General features: G+C 23.5%; 3 protein-coding genes across 3 annotated transcripts; 2 read left to right on the top strand and 1 right to left on the bottom strand.

The window, feature by feature from the left end:
* Nucleotides 1-563: 563 nt before the first annotated feature.
* PCHAS_1428200 (mitochondrial carrier protein, putative) lies at nt 564-2,222 on the bottom strand (the record flags this gene model as incomplete). Its single annotated transcript, XM_016799661.1, has 1 exon — nt 564-2,222. One exon carries the CDS (start codon nt 2,220-2,222, stop codon nt 564-566), a length of 1,659 nt encoding a protein of 552 aa, XP_016654919.1.
* A 1,417-nt stretch (nt 2,223-3,639) lies between these two features.
* Nucleotides 3,640-7,232, top strand: PCHAS_1428100 (ER membrane protein complex subunit 1, putative; the record flags this gene model as incomplete). Its single annotated transcript, XM_016799660.1, has 2 exons — nt 3,640-3,829; nt 4,039-7,232. 2 exons carry the CDS (start codon nt 3,640-3,642, stop codon nt 7,230-7,232), a joined length of 3,384 nt encoding a protein of 1,127 aa, XP_016654918.1.
* Nucleotides 7,233-10,658: 3,426 nt separating this feature from the next.
* On the top strand, nt 10,659-15,986 carry PCHAS_1428000 (CCR4-associated factor 1, putative; the record flags this gene model as incomplete). Its single annotated transcript, XM_737915.2, has 1 exon — nt 10,659-15,986. The coding sequence occupies one exon, from the start codon at nt 10,659-10,661 to the stop codon at nt 15,984-15,986; it is 5,328 nt and encodes a 1,775-aa protein (XP_743008.2).
* Between the last annotated feature and the right edge of the window lie 624 nt (nt 15,987-16,610).

Below are 16,610 nucleotides of genomic sequence, written 5' to 3'. Positions count from 1 at the left end.
TAAATTTCGATGGGAATGTTACTATATTGCATGTATCAATTATTAGTCACAATTTGAGTAAAATTAAGAAAAAGAGATGGGCTGTAAACATCAGGCATTATAAAATCCAAGATTGTATGATTACTCCCCACCGTGCTTTTATACTCTTCCTCATATGAAAATATGTTTTTACACAATACATAAGTATATTTTTTGTTCCGTTTTAAAGGATCGCAATATAATTCATATTTTATTATTGCGAAGCTATTTTCATTTCATATGTATAAGTTCTTATATACATATATTTATTTATCTATCTATTTAATTCCCTATATTTTATTATTGATTTTATTTTTTTTATGACATTAGGGTATTCCATGCGTATAAATTTTTTTGTAATTTTTATTTTTTAAATTAATATATTTTGATAACAAACATTAAAAAAATATTTAGAATTGTATAAAGGTGTAACATATATTTATATTAAAATGTTACATATTAAACAAATGCAAAAAAAAACAAAGAAGCATAAACGGAAAATATATAGAAACAATAAGTGCATGTATACACAGTAAAAAATGTGCTCATGACTTTTCATTATTTAAATACTCAAAAATAAAAAAAAGGGATCCGTTTTGTAAACAGTTCCTTAACAAATGCGTGGTAATTCCTGTGTAATAAGCTTTAACTCCTTCTGTTTTATAAATATTAAGTACTACATTTAAAAATCCAAAATTTTTCATTTGTACTTGTTGTCTCATTTTGATCGTATATAAAGGATATGTAATAACAACAGAAATATATTTTGATATAACACCATATATAAATGGTAACATTTTGGATACAGTATTTTCTTCAATACAAAGATTTCTGCCTTTAAATAAATTATGTATATATTCGGCGTTGATACATTGTGTTAAATATTCATAAGTAAAAAATTGAATAGCTACATGTGGTGTTAATAATAAGGAAGCTAAAAATCCTTTATAAAATGATGCCAATTTTTCTTTTTTATATATACTATATATAAATTGGAAATAATTTTTATATATATAAACAGTGCTCAAAGAATTTTTGCATTCCTCTCTTTTAAATATTCTCAATATTGTATTATTATTAACTGGTATTTTTGAATATAATATGTATCTTTTATAAAACCTTTTTCGTAAATTGGTGATCATATTATTAACCATTTTTTGTGTCTTTTCTGTGAGTGATATAGGATGATATTTGTATAAAATGTAATTATGCAGAATATATTTTTTTATTTTACTATAATTTGAAAAAGGTGTGTTTATCACTTTTTTATTAATATAAGAAAGTGAATTATATTTCGATCTAACTTTGACACTTTTATTATATATGAAATTATTTTTATACCACCTGAAGAAATTTCCATTGTTGCTTCCATTATTACTCATAATGCATCTAACATTTTTACTGTTTTTTGGAAAATTTGTATACCTTTGCACATTATTAGAAGCATTTAACAGTTTAATCGCGTGTCCAATAGTTCTCAAAAAGTATGATTTATTTTTGGGTCCATATATTTGATATCTTTTATTTGTAATTTTATCCTTATAATTTAAATTTTTATAATTTAAATTTATTGTGCATTCGATTTTAGTTTTTATTAACCATATAGGGTGAAGAAAGAATGCCCCAATTATTGAACTTACACAACTTGTAAGAATGTAATAATTCATGTTTTTATTTGTCGTGCTTATTGCATCATTACTATTATAACTGGCGCTTACATTTTTCGTCACCTTATTATCTTCTATTAATTCAACATTATTTCCGTTCTTCATACTATTTGTATCTGGTTTATTTGTGCCTTTTTCTTGATAATTAACATTTTTTGTATCCATAAAGTTCGCATCTTTTGTATAAGCTTCCTTTTCTTTATTTGAACCGTGAAAAACACGGTAATTTAATGTATCATAAATAAATCGAAACACCCCATGCGAAACACCGGTAGTAATTAAACTTGCTACTAAACCACGGTATAAACTTTCGATTTTTTCATTTTTTAATATATAAAATAAATTATATTTATTATTATAATAATATGGGTAAGAGTTTTTATATATTTTATATATTTGCTTTCTTGTTTTTATAGTATCTAACGGGTGTAATATGCATAAAATTATAGAAGAGGAAATCATAAAATTTAGTGTTCTCTTTTTTACCTCATTGAGTGATTGTGATTCATTAATATTATCTTCCTTAGTATTTGTCATTTTGCACGTTTCATTTTTTGGTTAGTATATATATTTTTATATTTTCCAATTAAGTTACTCACAAAATTAGTATCTTCATTTTTTAAACTCATATTATTCTATTTATTCATTTTTCACTTCTTTTGTCTTTTCATTTCCCTTTGCACTTGTCTCTTTTATTCAATTGCTTTTTTTATCACCCTTTTCTTTTTTACGTTTTTGGTGCTCGACTGTTTCTATTTTATATAGTTATTTATATGCCTTTAATTTAAAATTTGTCCTTTTTATTTCATGTTCACAATTTATTTTATTTGTCCATACTAAAATAATACTACTAATTGGAATCAAAAATGATTTTGGTGTTATATATGTATCAAATTCTTATAACTAATACCTTTTGCGTATTATAATACAAAACAATTGGCAATTTTAAAGGGGAAAATAAATATTCTTATCCATTTATTAAAGTTATTTCATTTTTAAAATAAACATTTTTGCAATATATTCTTTAAATTTATTTATTTTTCATATGAATACAATAAACAAAGTAATAATAAAAACACACACATGAAAATATGCATATATCGAGGTATATTATATATAAACTCGAAGAATGTAATATAATATGTTACATTAAATTTTGTTAATTTTGCATGTATTACATTGAAGAGAAATAGGAAAAAGAAAGAGTATATATAAAAAGGGAATACAGCGTAGTGGGAATGCTCCCCAAAACATATATTCCTAAATTTAGGAAAAAAAAATAAAGTAAAAAAAAAAAAATAATATAAAAATTTCTTTTCTTATTTATTTTTGACAGTATTGCAATTTTATAATCCTACACAGTCATAAACCGTTTTGTAATTAAAAATTTTTTTTTTTGGCGCATAAATAAATATTATGAATACACTTTATAAATAAAGCGATAACTTGTGCTCTCGTTTATTTTTGTTTATATATTTTATATTCGAATTTATTTTATTATTTAAGCATTATTACATTGATACTTCGTTACAGCGACAATACTAGTACATTATCGCTATCATTATATTATTTTTAATTAACAATTTTTTTTTTGTTTGAAAATTATCATTAATTACCTAGAACATGGAACTTTTCATATACGCAAAATATATAAAGTAACACGCTTCAAAATACATAATCTCGTTATAATGAATATTTAACTAAGTTTTTTTTACACCATTGACTTTTGTACAACTGAAGGATTATCATTATTAATTAAAATCCAGATATTTTATACATTTCTGCAAAATATCGTTGTATTACTTATCACGTACATTATATATGCAATGTACATATTTGTCTGCCCGTTTGCTTATCCTTTCATTTCCATATAATTCCCACAATTTACGTGCTGAGCTAATATGATAAAAAATAACTGTGTTTTTAATGCTTTCAAAAAAATACAGTATTAAAAATGTTAAGTATTTTTATATGCTTTATAGCATTTCTAGCAAAATTATCATTATCAGAAAATGTACCATACTCAAGCATTTCATCTCTAGTAGGTCACATAAATTTAGTATTGCCAGTACCAAATTTAATAAGTGACCATGTACTTGTCTCCAGTTCTAATAGCAACATCGGATTGCTAAATTACAAAACAGGTTAGAATGCTTTTGAATTTTGCGAATATAAAAAATAATGAAATACTTTATGTTATTTTTAAAATCTGTTTCCATATATCATTTTATGATTATATATGTATGATATTTCTGTCATTGTTGTCATTAAATACGAGGAACTATTTCAGCTCGTCGTCTTCTTTTTTTTTATACGTTTTTATCTGTTATATTAAATTTTTCACCTTTTGTAGGAATACTAAAAAATGTATTAAATTATAAAAAAAATGAAGATATAAAAAAGGTGCACACAAATGATAAATATACATTTGTATTGGTTACAAATAGAAATTTGCAAGGAAGTGAGAAAAGTAATTGCCCAAATGGTGAAGATACATATTCATATATTAATGTATATACGGGGGAAGAACTTTATTTATTAAATATACTTGAATATAAAAATGAGACGATTATCGATTTTATAGTTATCGATGAAAAAATATATGTTTTATTAAATGACAGAATAAGTATAAGAAATCTGAATGATAATTCGATCGATTCAATAGTTTTTAAAGAGCATAACATAAATTCGATTTATTCAAAAATTATTAAAAAAGGATATAATAATTTATCTTTGTTATATGTAGATAGTGATTTGTTTTGTCATTTGGTTTTGTTTGACACTATAAATAATAAAATTATACATAACAAAAAAATTACCAACTTTCAAATAAATAATAAACTTAATAATTATGTTAGTGTAATAAATAATAAAAATACAGTTGTTATATATAATAAAAAGGATATGCACATTATTGAATTGTCAGATCAGGAAAATAACAATAATCGTGACAATATTTATAATTATTATTATCAAAAACTAAATGGGGAAAATAAGGATGAAGAAAACAAGGATGGAGGAATAGAAGGGGAAGTACAAGATAAGTCTAACTTTATCATGGATAATGAAATGGAAAATTTAAATGCAGACGAATATTTTGTGATAAAGCTTGGAAATGATGAATATATATCCATGTATAAAACTGGAAAAAATACAAAAACGAATGACAATAACATAATAAAATTGATAAAACAAAAAAAGAGTGAAAACGAACTCGTAGGATATTACATAGATAAAGATAACAAAAAGAAGCTAATATACAGCGAGGATAAAGAAGGTAAAATATTTGTTAAATCGTTAAATGAGCAAAATGTTATAAATAAAAATAAAACTGAAGGAAAAGATGATAATAATAATACTATTGCAATTTTAAATAAAGGAAGCAATGTTTATTATCATGGAGAATTACTTATTGGGGTATATGACGAAGAAGATAAAAGTAACTATTTCTTTAGTGTTTACCAGGACTCTTCTTTTTCAGTATATAAAAACAATGATGTGCATTATACTAGAGAAGAAGCTTTATCATATGTAAAACAAATGCATTTTTATAATTTTGATCATTTAAAAAATACGAAAAATAAGAGTGTAAATAATTTAAATATGCCCGAATTCAGCATATTGAAAGAGCTAGAAAAGTATTTAAAAAGGAAAATAAGTTCACTTAACAAATCATACATAGAAGAAATAATGAACAACACAACTCAATTGTCATTAGTGCCATTTAATTTCTTTTACTTAACTGTTAATGAGAAATTAGAGATGCTAAATATTTTGATTAATAAGAATGAACCAAATGACATAAAAAGAAAGACTCTTATTGATACAAAAGCGAGTGAAAAAAATGGCTTAAAAACGGATGGTAAGAAAGACTCAAGTGATAATAGTAATTCTATTAATACCGCTAACAAAGATTATAAATACGAAATGATGAAAAATTTGATTAAAAATGCGATAGGAAAATATGAAACTGATCAAAGCTCAAACTATGCAAAAAAATCAATTGTGCTTGTATCGACATCAAATAATTTTATATTTGCAATACATTTATATACTGGATTAATTTTATATAAAATCGATATGAATCCTATTAAAGGTGCAAATAGTATAATATCCTTAAAAAACAAGCAATGCTCTTATAGTTTGAATAAAAATAACTGGTCTGAATATGAACAAGGAGAGAAAATAATATTTCTTAATACTGCATCTAAAGGGGATATTAGTACCACTACTTTTAATCGAATAGATGGATCAATAGACCAATCAAATGGATTAAGTTTGTTTAAGAGTTTTTCTAAAGACTCTGCTTTAGTTATTTTAAAAACGGATTCTATATCCCATATAATAATATTTGATATATTAACCACAGATATAATTTTTGAAAGAAAATTAAATTCATTTGCAATTCAAAACCTTTTTATTTATACTAATGAAAATAATAAAAGTATAATAGCCGTAGATAAAATGTTAAGAGCAAAAATGATACCTATTGAAAATGATGTAGTTAAAAAAGATAAAACATCACAAAATGAAGCTATAACAGAGGTTGATCTAAAAAATGAAGAATTTTATTTTTATACTGTCAATAGTGAAAAAAAAGCGATCCAAGGATACAGAATAATTGGGCCAGATAATAAAAATAAAAATACAACCAATAATGATATTGATTTAAGATTAATTGAAACTTATTTTATAAATATGAATACCGAGCAGATAGAAGTTTATGCAAAATCTCTGACTAAGCAAAAGGACATTTTTTACCCTATTAAAATAAACAAAGATGCTTCTATATGTTATAAATATATTAACAATAATATTATAGCATATGTTACAAAAACTGAAAATAATAGCATTTCTTCGATTGCTTATACTATATATATTATTGATGGAGTTACTGGAACATTGATTCACTCCAAAACTTTAGATAAACATGCACGACCACCATTCCATATAATTATAAATGAAAATATAGTTGTGCTTCATTTTTATAATGCAAATATAAATAAATATGTTATAAAAGCATTTGAACTATTATTGGATAAAAAAGATCCGGGATTTATTAATTTAATTAGTTCAAAAAAAGACAAATTTGTTGATCTTTTTGATGTTAAAAATGTTGTAGTAAAGGAACAAAATTATATCATAGATCATAATGTTAAATCATTTAATTTTACAGAAACAAAAAGAGGAATAACAAATAAGCATTTATTACTTTTGTTAGACACTAATAAAATCGCTATGCTCAATTTAACTGGTGAAAACAAAGAACCAATTTATAAAAATTTAAATACATTTATTACGCACAAAAATATTTTATATAATTCAAAAGGTTTTGTTTCAAATGAAAGTATGCTCGAATCAACCACACTTATTTTTTCATGGGGTGATTATTTTTATTTTACTTCGTATCAACCAAACGGATCTTTTGATACTATGGATAGTTTTAATATTTTCTTTTTATTATTTTTAATATTTTCTGTATTTATAGCGTCATACTTTTCTTATATTACAAGAAAAAATAAAATTATTTGTGCTAAATGGGCATAAACACAGACAATCAAGTATTATAAAAAGAGTTACTTCGGCGTTTAACTTGGAATATAACTGCAATCAGACAATGCTACATGAATTTACTCGCATATCTTTTAAAAGAGAAATAAATATATAGAAGTAATTTATACGAGCTTAAGTTCCTAACCAAAAACACAATTCTTTCATTTGTGTAGTTAATATTCAATAATTACCCACTCTTTAGAGGTACGGAATGTACACATGTGTGTATACGTACATATGACATGCATATTAAAGAGCATGCTTTTTGATTTTTCATGAAAAGCATTTTTGTAAAAAAGAAAAGTAGAATTATCAGGGATACAATTTCCTACTCTGTATTAATTAAAAATATTTTGTTCATGATAGTATTGTAAACAAATACATATATTTGCATATATGCACACATTTATGTATGTTTGGATGTATTTGCTGAATAATTCACGTACACTGTTATCGAATTTATCTATACTTATCATTTATTCAATTATATCAGGGTTTATGAAAATTATATATACATACATAATATTCTATTTTTTTTTTGTAATTACATTGTTTTCTTATTTTTCATATTTTATATTTTTACACCCCAAAACCGAAGAAAAACAAATTAAGTTAATTTTTTTTATTATCATTTTATTTATTTTTTAATCCACATTGATATAAATCAAACATTAGCAAACATTAACATGAATAAAAATAAAGCATTGATATTTTAATATATGCTTTAAAGAGCTGTTCAAATAGCAACTTCGTTTTGTTGTCTATTCGTAATGATTATTTATATGTGAGAAGAAATATAAATGCATACATATATGTGTAATAGAACCACACATGAAAACAACCTACAGTTATTATGTAGCCCCACATGTACAATATTTTTTGTACAATTTTTTCGATAATTCCCCTTTTATCAATATATATGTATAATATTAGTTTATAATATTTATTAACAATATAAAAAGGGAGTTTTATTTTGCATGAAATAGAATTTATATGAAAAGAGGCACTTCTCTTTATGTTCTTAATGGTGGTTTGTGTATTAAAATAAGAAATGAACTACTGTGAAGGAAAATCAAAATTTATTATCATATATATAATATTATCCTATTTTTCCACTTTTTTGATGTTTCCCATTCCTTTTAATATAATTTTTCATATATTTATTTTTTTCATTTATTTTTTCACACTTTTTTAATTTTGTACTATTTACAATAAATAATATAATTAAAAAAAATTAAGAAAAATTCATTAACATAACATGGATCATAAAACTTACAATGATACAAAAAATTAGTACAAATGAATTTTATAAAATTTTAAAACAAGTATTTTTCAAAGCTTGAAAATTCTGTATTTATACGATACTTTATTTGAAGAATTTTTAATATAAAATGGCGATTTATATATAAGAATATATTTATTATTATGTTTTGGGGCGTGGCTAAATTATATAATAATTATACGCATTAAAGCGTATGCATGCATGTATAATAGGAAAAAGAAGCTTTGAAAATTTTACATTCTTGCGTACAATTTTTATGAGCATTATATATGCTACTACTATAAGCATTATTGCCTATAACAGATATGTAATGATTTTTAAGTTATAACATTATATTATCGTTATATTTGCTATTGCTTTTATTAATGTAATACTAATTACTATATAATATATTCTTTTATATGTTTCATTTTAAAACATATAGTATCTTAAGGATTAGATACATTTATTGCTAAAAAATTATTATTTTATCGTTTAAAAAATTAAATATAAAAATTGGGGAAAATATATATAATAAATAAAATAAAGTTAAAGTACATAAAAAATAATGCATATATAATTTACCGAAAAATAAGACGTTTTTTTATTAATATACGATTTAATGCTTATATATATATTATATCCTATACGCATCAAATATCCTTTATGTACATTCCGGAATATATGAATATGAATAAATAAATATAACATATATATAATTTTATATACAGGTTTATTTAATTATTTTGAAATAAAAACTTGGAATTTTTCGAAGAAAAATGATAGCTTACCATATATGAAATAAGAAACTAATTTAATAATATTTTTTTTGTTTCTTAAAAAAGTATAAAAAATAAAAATAACAAAAAAATACATATATATATATAATTATATATTATACATATATATATTATATATGCATTTGTGTATAATATACATTTTAACATTTGTAAACTATAATTTACATTTAATAAGAAAATGCTTATTTTATACCCCAAATTTATATTTTGTGCTAATTTTTTTGCATAAGATAAAATATAATGATATAATATAAAGCAAAATACGAATTTCTTATTTAATAATATATAAGAAAACATATATTATGAAATAAATTATTCTTGAAATTGAAAATAAGAACGAAATAATATATGCCTTACAAATAATTAATACATTTATACATATTTATATAGTATTAATAATTATAACATATATTTTATGACTTGCTTATTATATATAATATACATATAATATATATAATATATACTTTTTATTTGCATTCAAATTCATCATATGAATATACATGTATGGATATAATTTAATCGTAAAATACATAATTGGGGAACTTGTTCACCATTTCTATTACATTACATATATTAGGACACAATATAATAAATTTATTAAAAATATTTTTAGAATATTAGTTTTTTATAATAATTAAAAAGGAAAAAGAATACCCTAAAGAGAAATGCTATTTTTAAATAAAATATTGAATATTGAAAAAACAATTGCTAAGTGAAAAGCGTATACATAATACACATTCATGCATACATAATATACATACATATATTGTGCTAGCACTATTATTATTTTTTTGTGTGTTGTGTTGTCAATTTTTATGAAAATGCTGGATATATTTCATCAATAGAATTTTAAAATATACAAGAAAGAGTAAAACATTAAAAACGCGCATATATATACATATATGAGTGTACAATATGTATATCAGCAAATACGCATAAGTGCCCTGAATTTTTTTGTTTTTTAGTAAGTTGGAAAAAACACATTCAAAGCGTTTTTTCGGTATAAAGAAACAATTTTTAATTAGTTTATATATTTTCTAAATTTGGTGCAAAAAGCGTATATGCATTTATATATAAGCCGACGAGAAAGAAAATAAATATAGCATTGCTGAAGTAATACCAATTACAGGAATTATGTTTTTTTTTGTGTGCTAGAAAGGAAGATAAATCATTGATGGATTTAAAAAAAATACAAAAGATAAAAGTGATAAGATACGGGGCTTGTTTATATATATATACATGCATCATACATATATGCGCATGTAAATTTTGATACCCTCGTCTTATATATGTGTGTAGTATGTAAAAAGCGAACATATTTTGAACGTAAATGCATAAGAACTAAATTAAACTTCATACATGGATGAGAGAACGAAAATCGTAGATGTATGGGCAAATAATTTAGAGGAGGAATTTGAAAAAATAAGAGATGTAATTGAAAGCCATCCTTATGTAGCCATTGACACAGAATTCCCTGGTATAGTTGCAAGACCGACAGGAAATGTAGTAGACTATAACTATCAAACAATAAAATGTAATGTAGATTTATTAAAGGTCATACAACTGGGTGTAACCTTTTCTAATGGGAAAGGTGTTTTACCTAAAGTATCAACATGGCAGTTTAATTTTAAATTCGACCTTGATAGTGATATGTATGCTCAAAATTCAATAGACTTTTTAAAATTAAGTGGAATAAATTTTGAAAAACATCAATCATTAGGTATTGAGCTATTACATTTTGGCGAAGTAATTATGTCATCTGGTTTAGTTATGAATGAAGACGTAAAATGGATATCATTTCATGGTTGTTATGATTTTGCATATCTGTTAAAAATATTAACATGCTGTGCATTGCCACATAGTGAAAGAGAATTTTTTGACTTATTACATGATTTTTTCCCATCGCTTTATGATATAAAATATTTGTTATTAAATTTAAATATTAAGCAATTAAGTCGCACATTTTCTTTACAAAAAATTAGTGAAATATTAAGTGTCAAAAGAATAGGAAGACAACATCAAGCGGGTTCAGACTCTTTAGTTACTTGTAAAACATTTTTTAAATTATTAGAATTATACTTTGATAATAAAATAGATGACAAAAAGTATTCAGGTATTATATATGGCTTGGGAACCACTATAAAAAATTACAATAATAAATTTGATGATAATGCATATAAACATAATAACAACAATAACAATAATAATAACGGTAACAATAGTGGGGTCTACTACGGAAATAATAATTATGCAAAGAAAAACAATAACAATGGTAATAATACATCAATTTATGGAAATAATTATTCCAACGATAAAAATCATGACAATAATAATAATAACCAATATTGGGACGGAAAAAATGATATAATATCAGCAAATAATAATAACAGCCATTATATGCATAACAACATTAATGGTAACAATAATGGTGATTTATATACTTATGTAGATAGTACAAACAATAGGGAATATATGATTGCTTTTAGTAAAGATGCAGTAAAAGGGAATATAAAAAGTGATGTACTATATAATTTATATTCAGATATGAATCAAAACAATTATAATATGATGCCAGGTATGAATAATATGGGAACAAATAATAATTTTAATACAAATATATGCAATACTAACAATAATACCAACGGAAATATCAACAATACTAATAGCAATATGAACAATTATGCTATTAATAAATATAATTCATCACAAATAATTAATTCTATAAATAAAAATGGAAGAATGAGCTTAGTTAATAATACATACATTAATAATAATAACAATAAAATTGGAGATAATATTAACGAAAATAGCCATAGTAGAATGAACACCAATGACATTAGTAATGGCACACATAATATGGGAATGTTGGATACTATTGGAAGCGTTGGGAATGTTGATGGAATTCCTAGTATGGGAAATGTAGGAAATTATAATCAAATTAATAATGGTAATAATAACGGAGGTAATAATTTTAATGACTGTATAAATTATTCTGATAATGGAAATAAAATGGGAATGGACTCTTCGAAACTTATGAATGTAATTTTTAATGATATGCATTCGAAGGTCGGGAATAATAGCTTAAGTAATGAATTGAGCAATCTCAATAATGGAAGTTTAAAACATATGGATGGCAACAACATGAGCGATGGAAATATGAACAGAAATATGGGTAATCTTAACAATGGCATAATAAATTTAAATGGGACAAATATAAACAACTTAAACAATTCTATGATTTTAAATACATTAAACAATATGAACAACATTGGAAATATGAATTCAAGTATGAATATAAAAAATTTAAGAAATTTAAATAATGGAATAAATATTAACAATTTTAATAATGATATTCACGCTAATAATGTAAATATGAACAACATAAATATGAGTAACGGGTGTGCTATGAATATTAATAACCAAAATGGAAGCATTAATAATATGAACATAAATGGGAATATGAATATAAATAATGTTTATGATGAGTTTCGAAATATTGCAAATGTAACAAATAATGGTAATAATAGTAACAATAATAATAATGTTAATGAATTAAATCATTTAAGAAAAAACAGTACCAAGAAATTGGATATATCTGATGACAATTTAATAAATGTATGCAAAGGATCTTTTGAGTCATATAATACTAATAATAATGTTTTATCTGCCAATATGACCCCAGGAAATTTAGGAACTAATAACAATAATAATGTATGTATGGTTAATGCAAATTATGCTAATTATTCTAATCCAATTGGAAATAACACTAATACTAACAATGCTACTGCCAATGGCAATAATATTTTTTTACATAATATGAACAATTCAAATATTGGGAATAATGAAAATAGCCAAATGAATAATCATAATTATTATCCCATGCAAAATAAATATAATTCAATGGGGAATTTTTCAAATATTATAAATCCTATACTTGATAAAGGAGTAGCAGAAAATTGTGATTCTGAAAAAAGAATTATGGACAATAGAAACATAGTTAATAATAGGAACAAGAGTGCAAATAACAATAATAATAGCGATATAAATACAAAACTCAATATAAATAAAAATACAATCAATAATAAAATTAATGCTTCACATATTAATTACGGGAAAAATAACGGTATTTCAAACTCTTTAAATGATAATAATCCTAATTTTAAAGGAGCGCACAAAATGAATATTATGGCAAATAACGATATAATAAATAATTCTACTCAAAATAGCACATCAAAAAACGAATTTAGCAACAGCAACAGTAGTAATAATAGCAATAATAGTAATAATAATAACGATGATGATATAAATACTTTGCAGCAGAATATTCATATAAATAGGGATGACAATTTTAAAGATGATAAAGGTTCGAGTTTAAATAAAACAGCAATAACTAACATGAATTTGAAGCACCCACCACCTCCTCCTCCTCCACCTCCACCCCCGCCTATAAATAATAATATGCCCAATATGTTGAACACTAGTAGTAGTATAAGCTCCATTAATGGAAATAATAGCGAAAATAATAATGATCCCAATGTTAACAAAAATAACGGTATTATGAAAAACATAAACTCTTCTCCCTCTATGAATAATATCATCAATATATTAAATGGTAATACCAATGAAATAAAAGGGAGTAATGCCAGCAGCTCTAATAACACCAACAATTTGACAAAACATCCTTCAAATGGTTCTAATGTAAGTAATGGCAATAAAATAAATTATACATATGGTAATACAAGGGGGAATTATGTAAACAGTGTAAACAGAAATAATTCAAATTGTTCTAATAGCTCCAATCCAGCTCATATGTATAATAATAGCGTATCAAATAAAAGTTCAGTTGATAGCTCAAATTATATAACAAATGTTAATTTAAATCGAGATAACACAAGTAATTCTAATAAAATGGGGAAAAACTTCAGCTCTGTAACAAATATAAATAATGGTATGAACGACCAAAATAGCAATAACGGAATTAATAATAACATTATTAGCAAAGATTCTATAGGAAGCAATAATAATGATGGAAATGTTTTGGCTTCTGTTAAAGAGCACCCTCAAAGTAATAGCAACACTAGTAGGAGCAATAGCAAAAATAGTTTGATGGATGGCTCTAAAGGCAGCAATTATAATGGCAATAACAACAAGAACAGTAAAAATAATAATAACAATAAAAATGGAAATAAAAATAAGAGCAAAGGGAAAAATAAAAATCTCACTGATAATAATCATGCTAATGGTAATAAAAGTAGTGAAAAAAATCCTAATAAAGGTAATGATAATAATGGAAATAACAATAAAGGTCGAAATAACAACAGTAACAATAATAATTCTGTGAAAAATAAAGTTAGTGATCAAAATAATGAAGATAGCATTTTTGATAATAATGGAGCAGATAGCAATAGTAACTACGTTTTAATTAATCAAAGAAAAAATGACAACAAAAATTATGCAAATTTAAGTGCCAAAGGTGATGATAATATTTCAAGAATTAATAATAATAGCGCCGTAAATAATTCAAATCAAGAATTAATTGACGAACAAGCCAAAACAAGAAACGCAGATAAAAATATATACAATAATTTTTACAACAATGTGAATTATTTTAAATCTGATAATAATATGAAACAACATAGCAGAATAGTGGGAATAGGCAATGGATTTCCTAAAAACAATACAAACCAATTATTAATGAAGAATAATTTTCATAATAATGGGTTATTAAATAATGAAATGTTAAGCCATGGAGTAAATGTTAATAATAGTGATAAAAATGATTTTATTAATAATAATGATAATTTGAATCCTCAAAATAATTATTCCAATAATGGAAATAACTATGGGAATGATATAAATAGTTACGCAAATAGCTTAAATAATTACACAGGAAATATAAATAATAATTACTCAAACAATTTAAATAGCTACACTAACAATATAAATAACTATGCAGATATGTTAAACCAGGGAATAAACTACAATTCGAATATAAAAAATAACAACAATAAGGGAGTGACAAATTATGGTGACGACTCACATAATAAAATGGGAAGCTTTAGTATGATGAATATGGGAAGGATTAATCATGTATCGAACAACTTTAAAAATAATAATGGCAATACAATTAATAATAACAATTTTGACAATAATAATGAAGTAAATCAAAACAAATTAAATGATACCATTAACATGAATGCAACAAATAATTTTATGAACAAAAAAATGAGTAAAGAAAGCATAAACATGGGAAATTATTCTATGGTAAATAATGTCAATATGAATAGCTTTTATATGAATAATGAAAATTCAATTGGGAAAATAAATATGAATCACGGAAATCAAAACAACAATAATTTTTTTTATAATGACAATAATGAACATGGCGGAAATAATATTGCTAATATAATTTCAAATGATCAAAATTATAATTCCTACTCAGAAAATTTTACAAATAAATTATCTAATAAATCATTGAATGAAAATAATAGAAACTTACATGGATCTATATACAATGAGAAAAGAGACAATTCAAAATTAAGTTACAATTACAATGAACAAATTTTTTTAAATGAAAATATGCTACCAGAAAATTTGGGATCTTTTGAATCGGCACAAGAAAACATTTATTCATATCCAAATTATGACATTAAAAATAAAGATAGAAATTATTTTTACGATTCTTAAATTTTGAAAAAGTATATTTTGTATTAATAAATTTAAGAAATAGTTACCACTCAAATAATCACAAGCACATATATAAGCCTATATAGTTGATTAATGAAATAATTTTGGGGACTCACTAATTTTTTAATTTTAAATTCAAAGGGGGATGAAGAAATAAGAGGCAGATTAGGATTTTAAACCATATATTAAAAAATCCACTTTTTTCATATAAATAACAATAATAAAATATGGATATATGAATATATCATATATTCATATAAATATAATACCTTTATTATGTTTGTAATTCTACATAGCAATATGTATTCACATCAGTAACAATTAATAAAGGTTATTGTGTAAATGCAAATTAGAAAGTAAATTATATGTATATATATTTATATATATATATATATTTATAATCCTTTTTAGATCAAATTAATTATATTAATCCGCTAAACCAATACAGAATAATGCATTAAAATATAAATTGATGCTTTATTTCACGTATTGTTACATGAGTATATATATTTATTATATGAGAGAGAGAGGGGAAAAGCATATAACTGTATTATTTCATGGAATGAACAAATGTGAAAACATTTTCATTTCAAATGCCCACATCAATGGACCCATGTATATGCA

This window comes from Plasmodium chabaudi (assembly GCF_900002335.3).
Source record: "Plasmodium chabaudi chabaudi strain AS genome assembly, chromosome: 14".
NCBI classification, from domain to species: Eukaryota; Apicomplexa; class Aconoidasida; order Haemosporida; family Plasmodiidae; genus Plasmodium; species Plasmodium chabaudi.
This window is presented reverse-complemented; position numbering and strand designations above follow the sequence as displayed.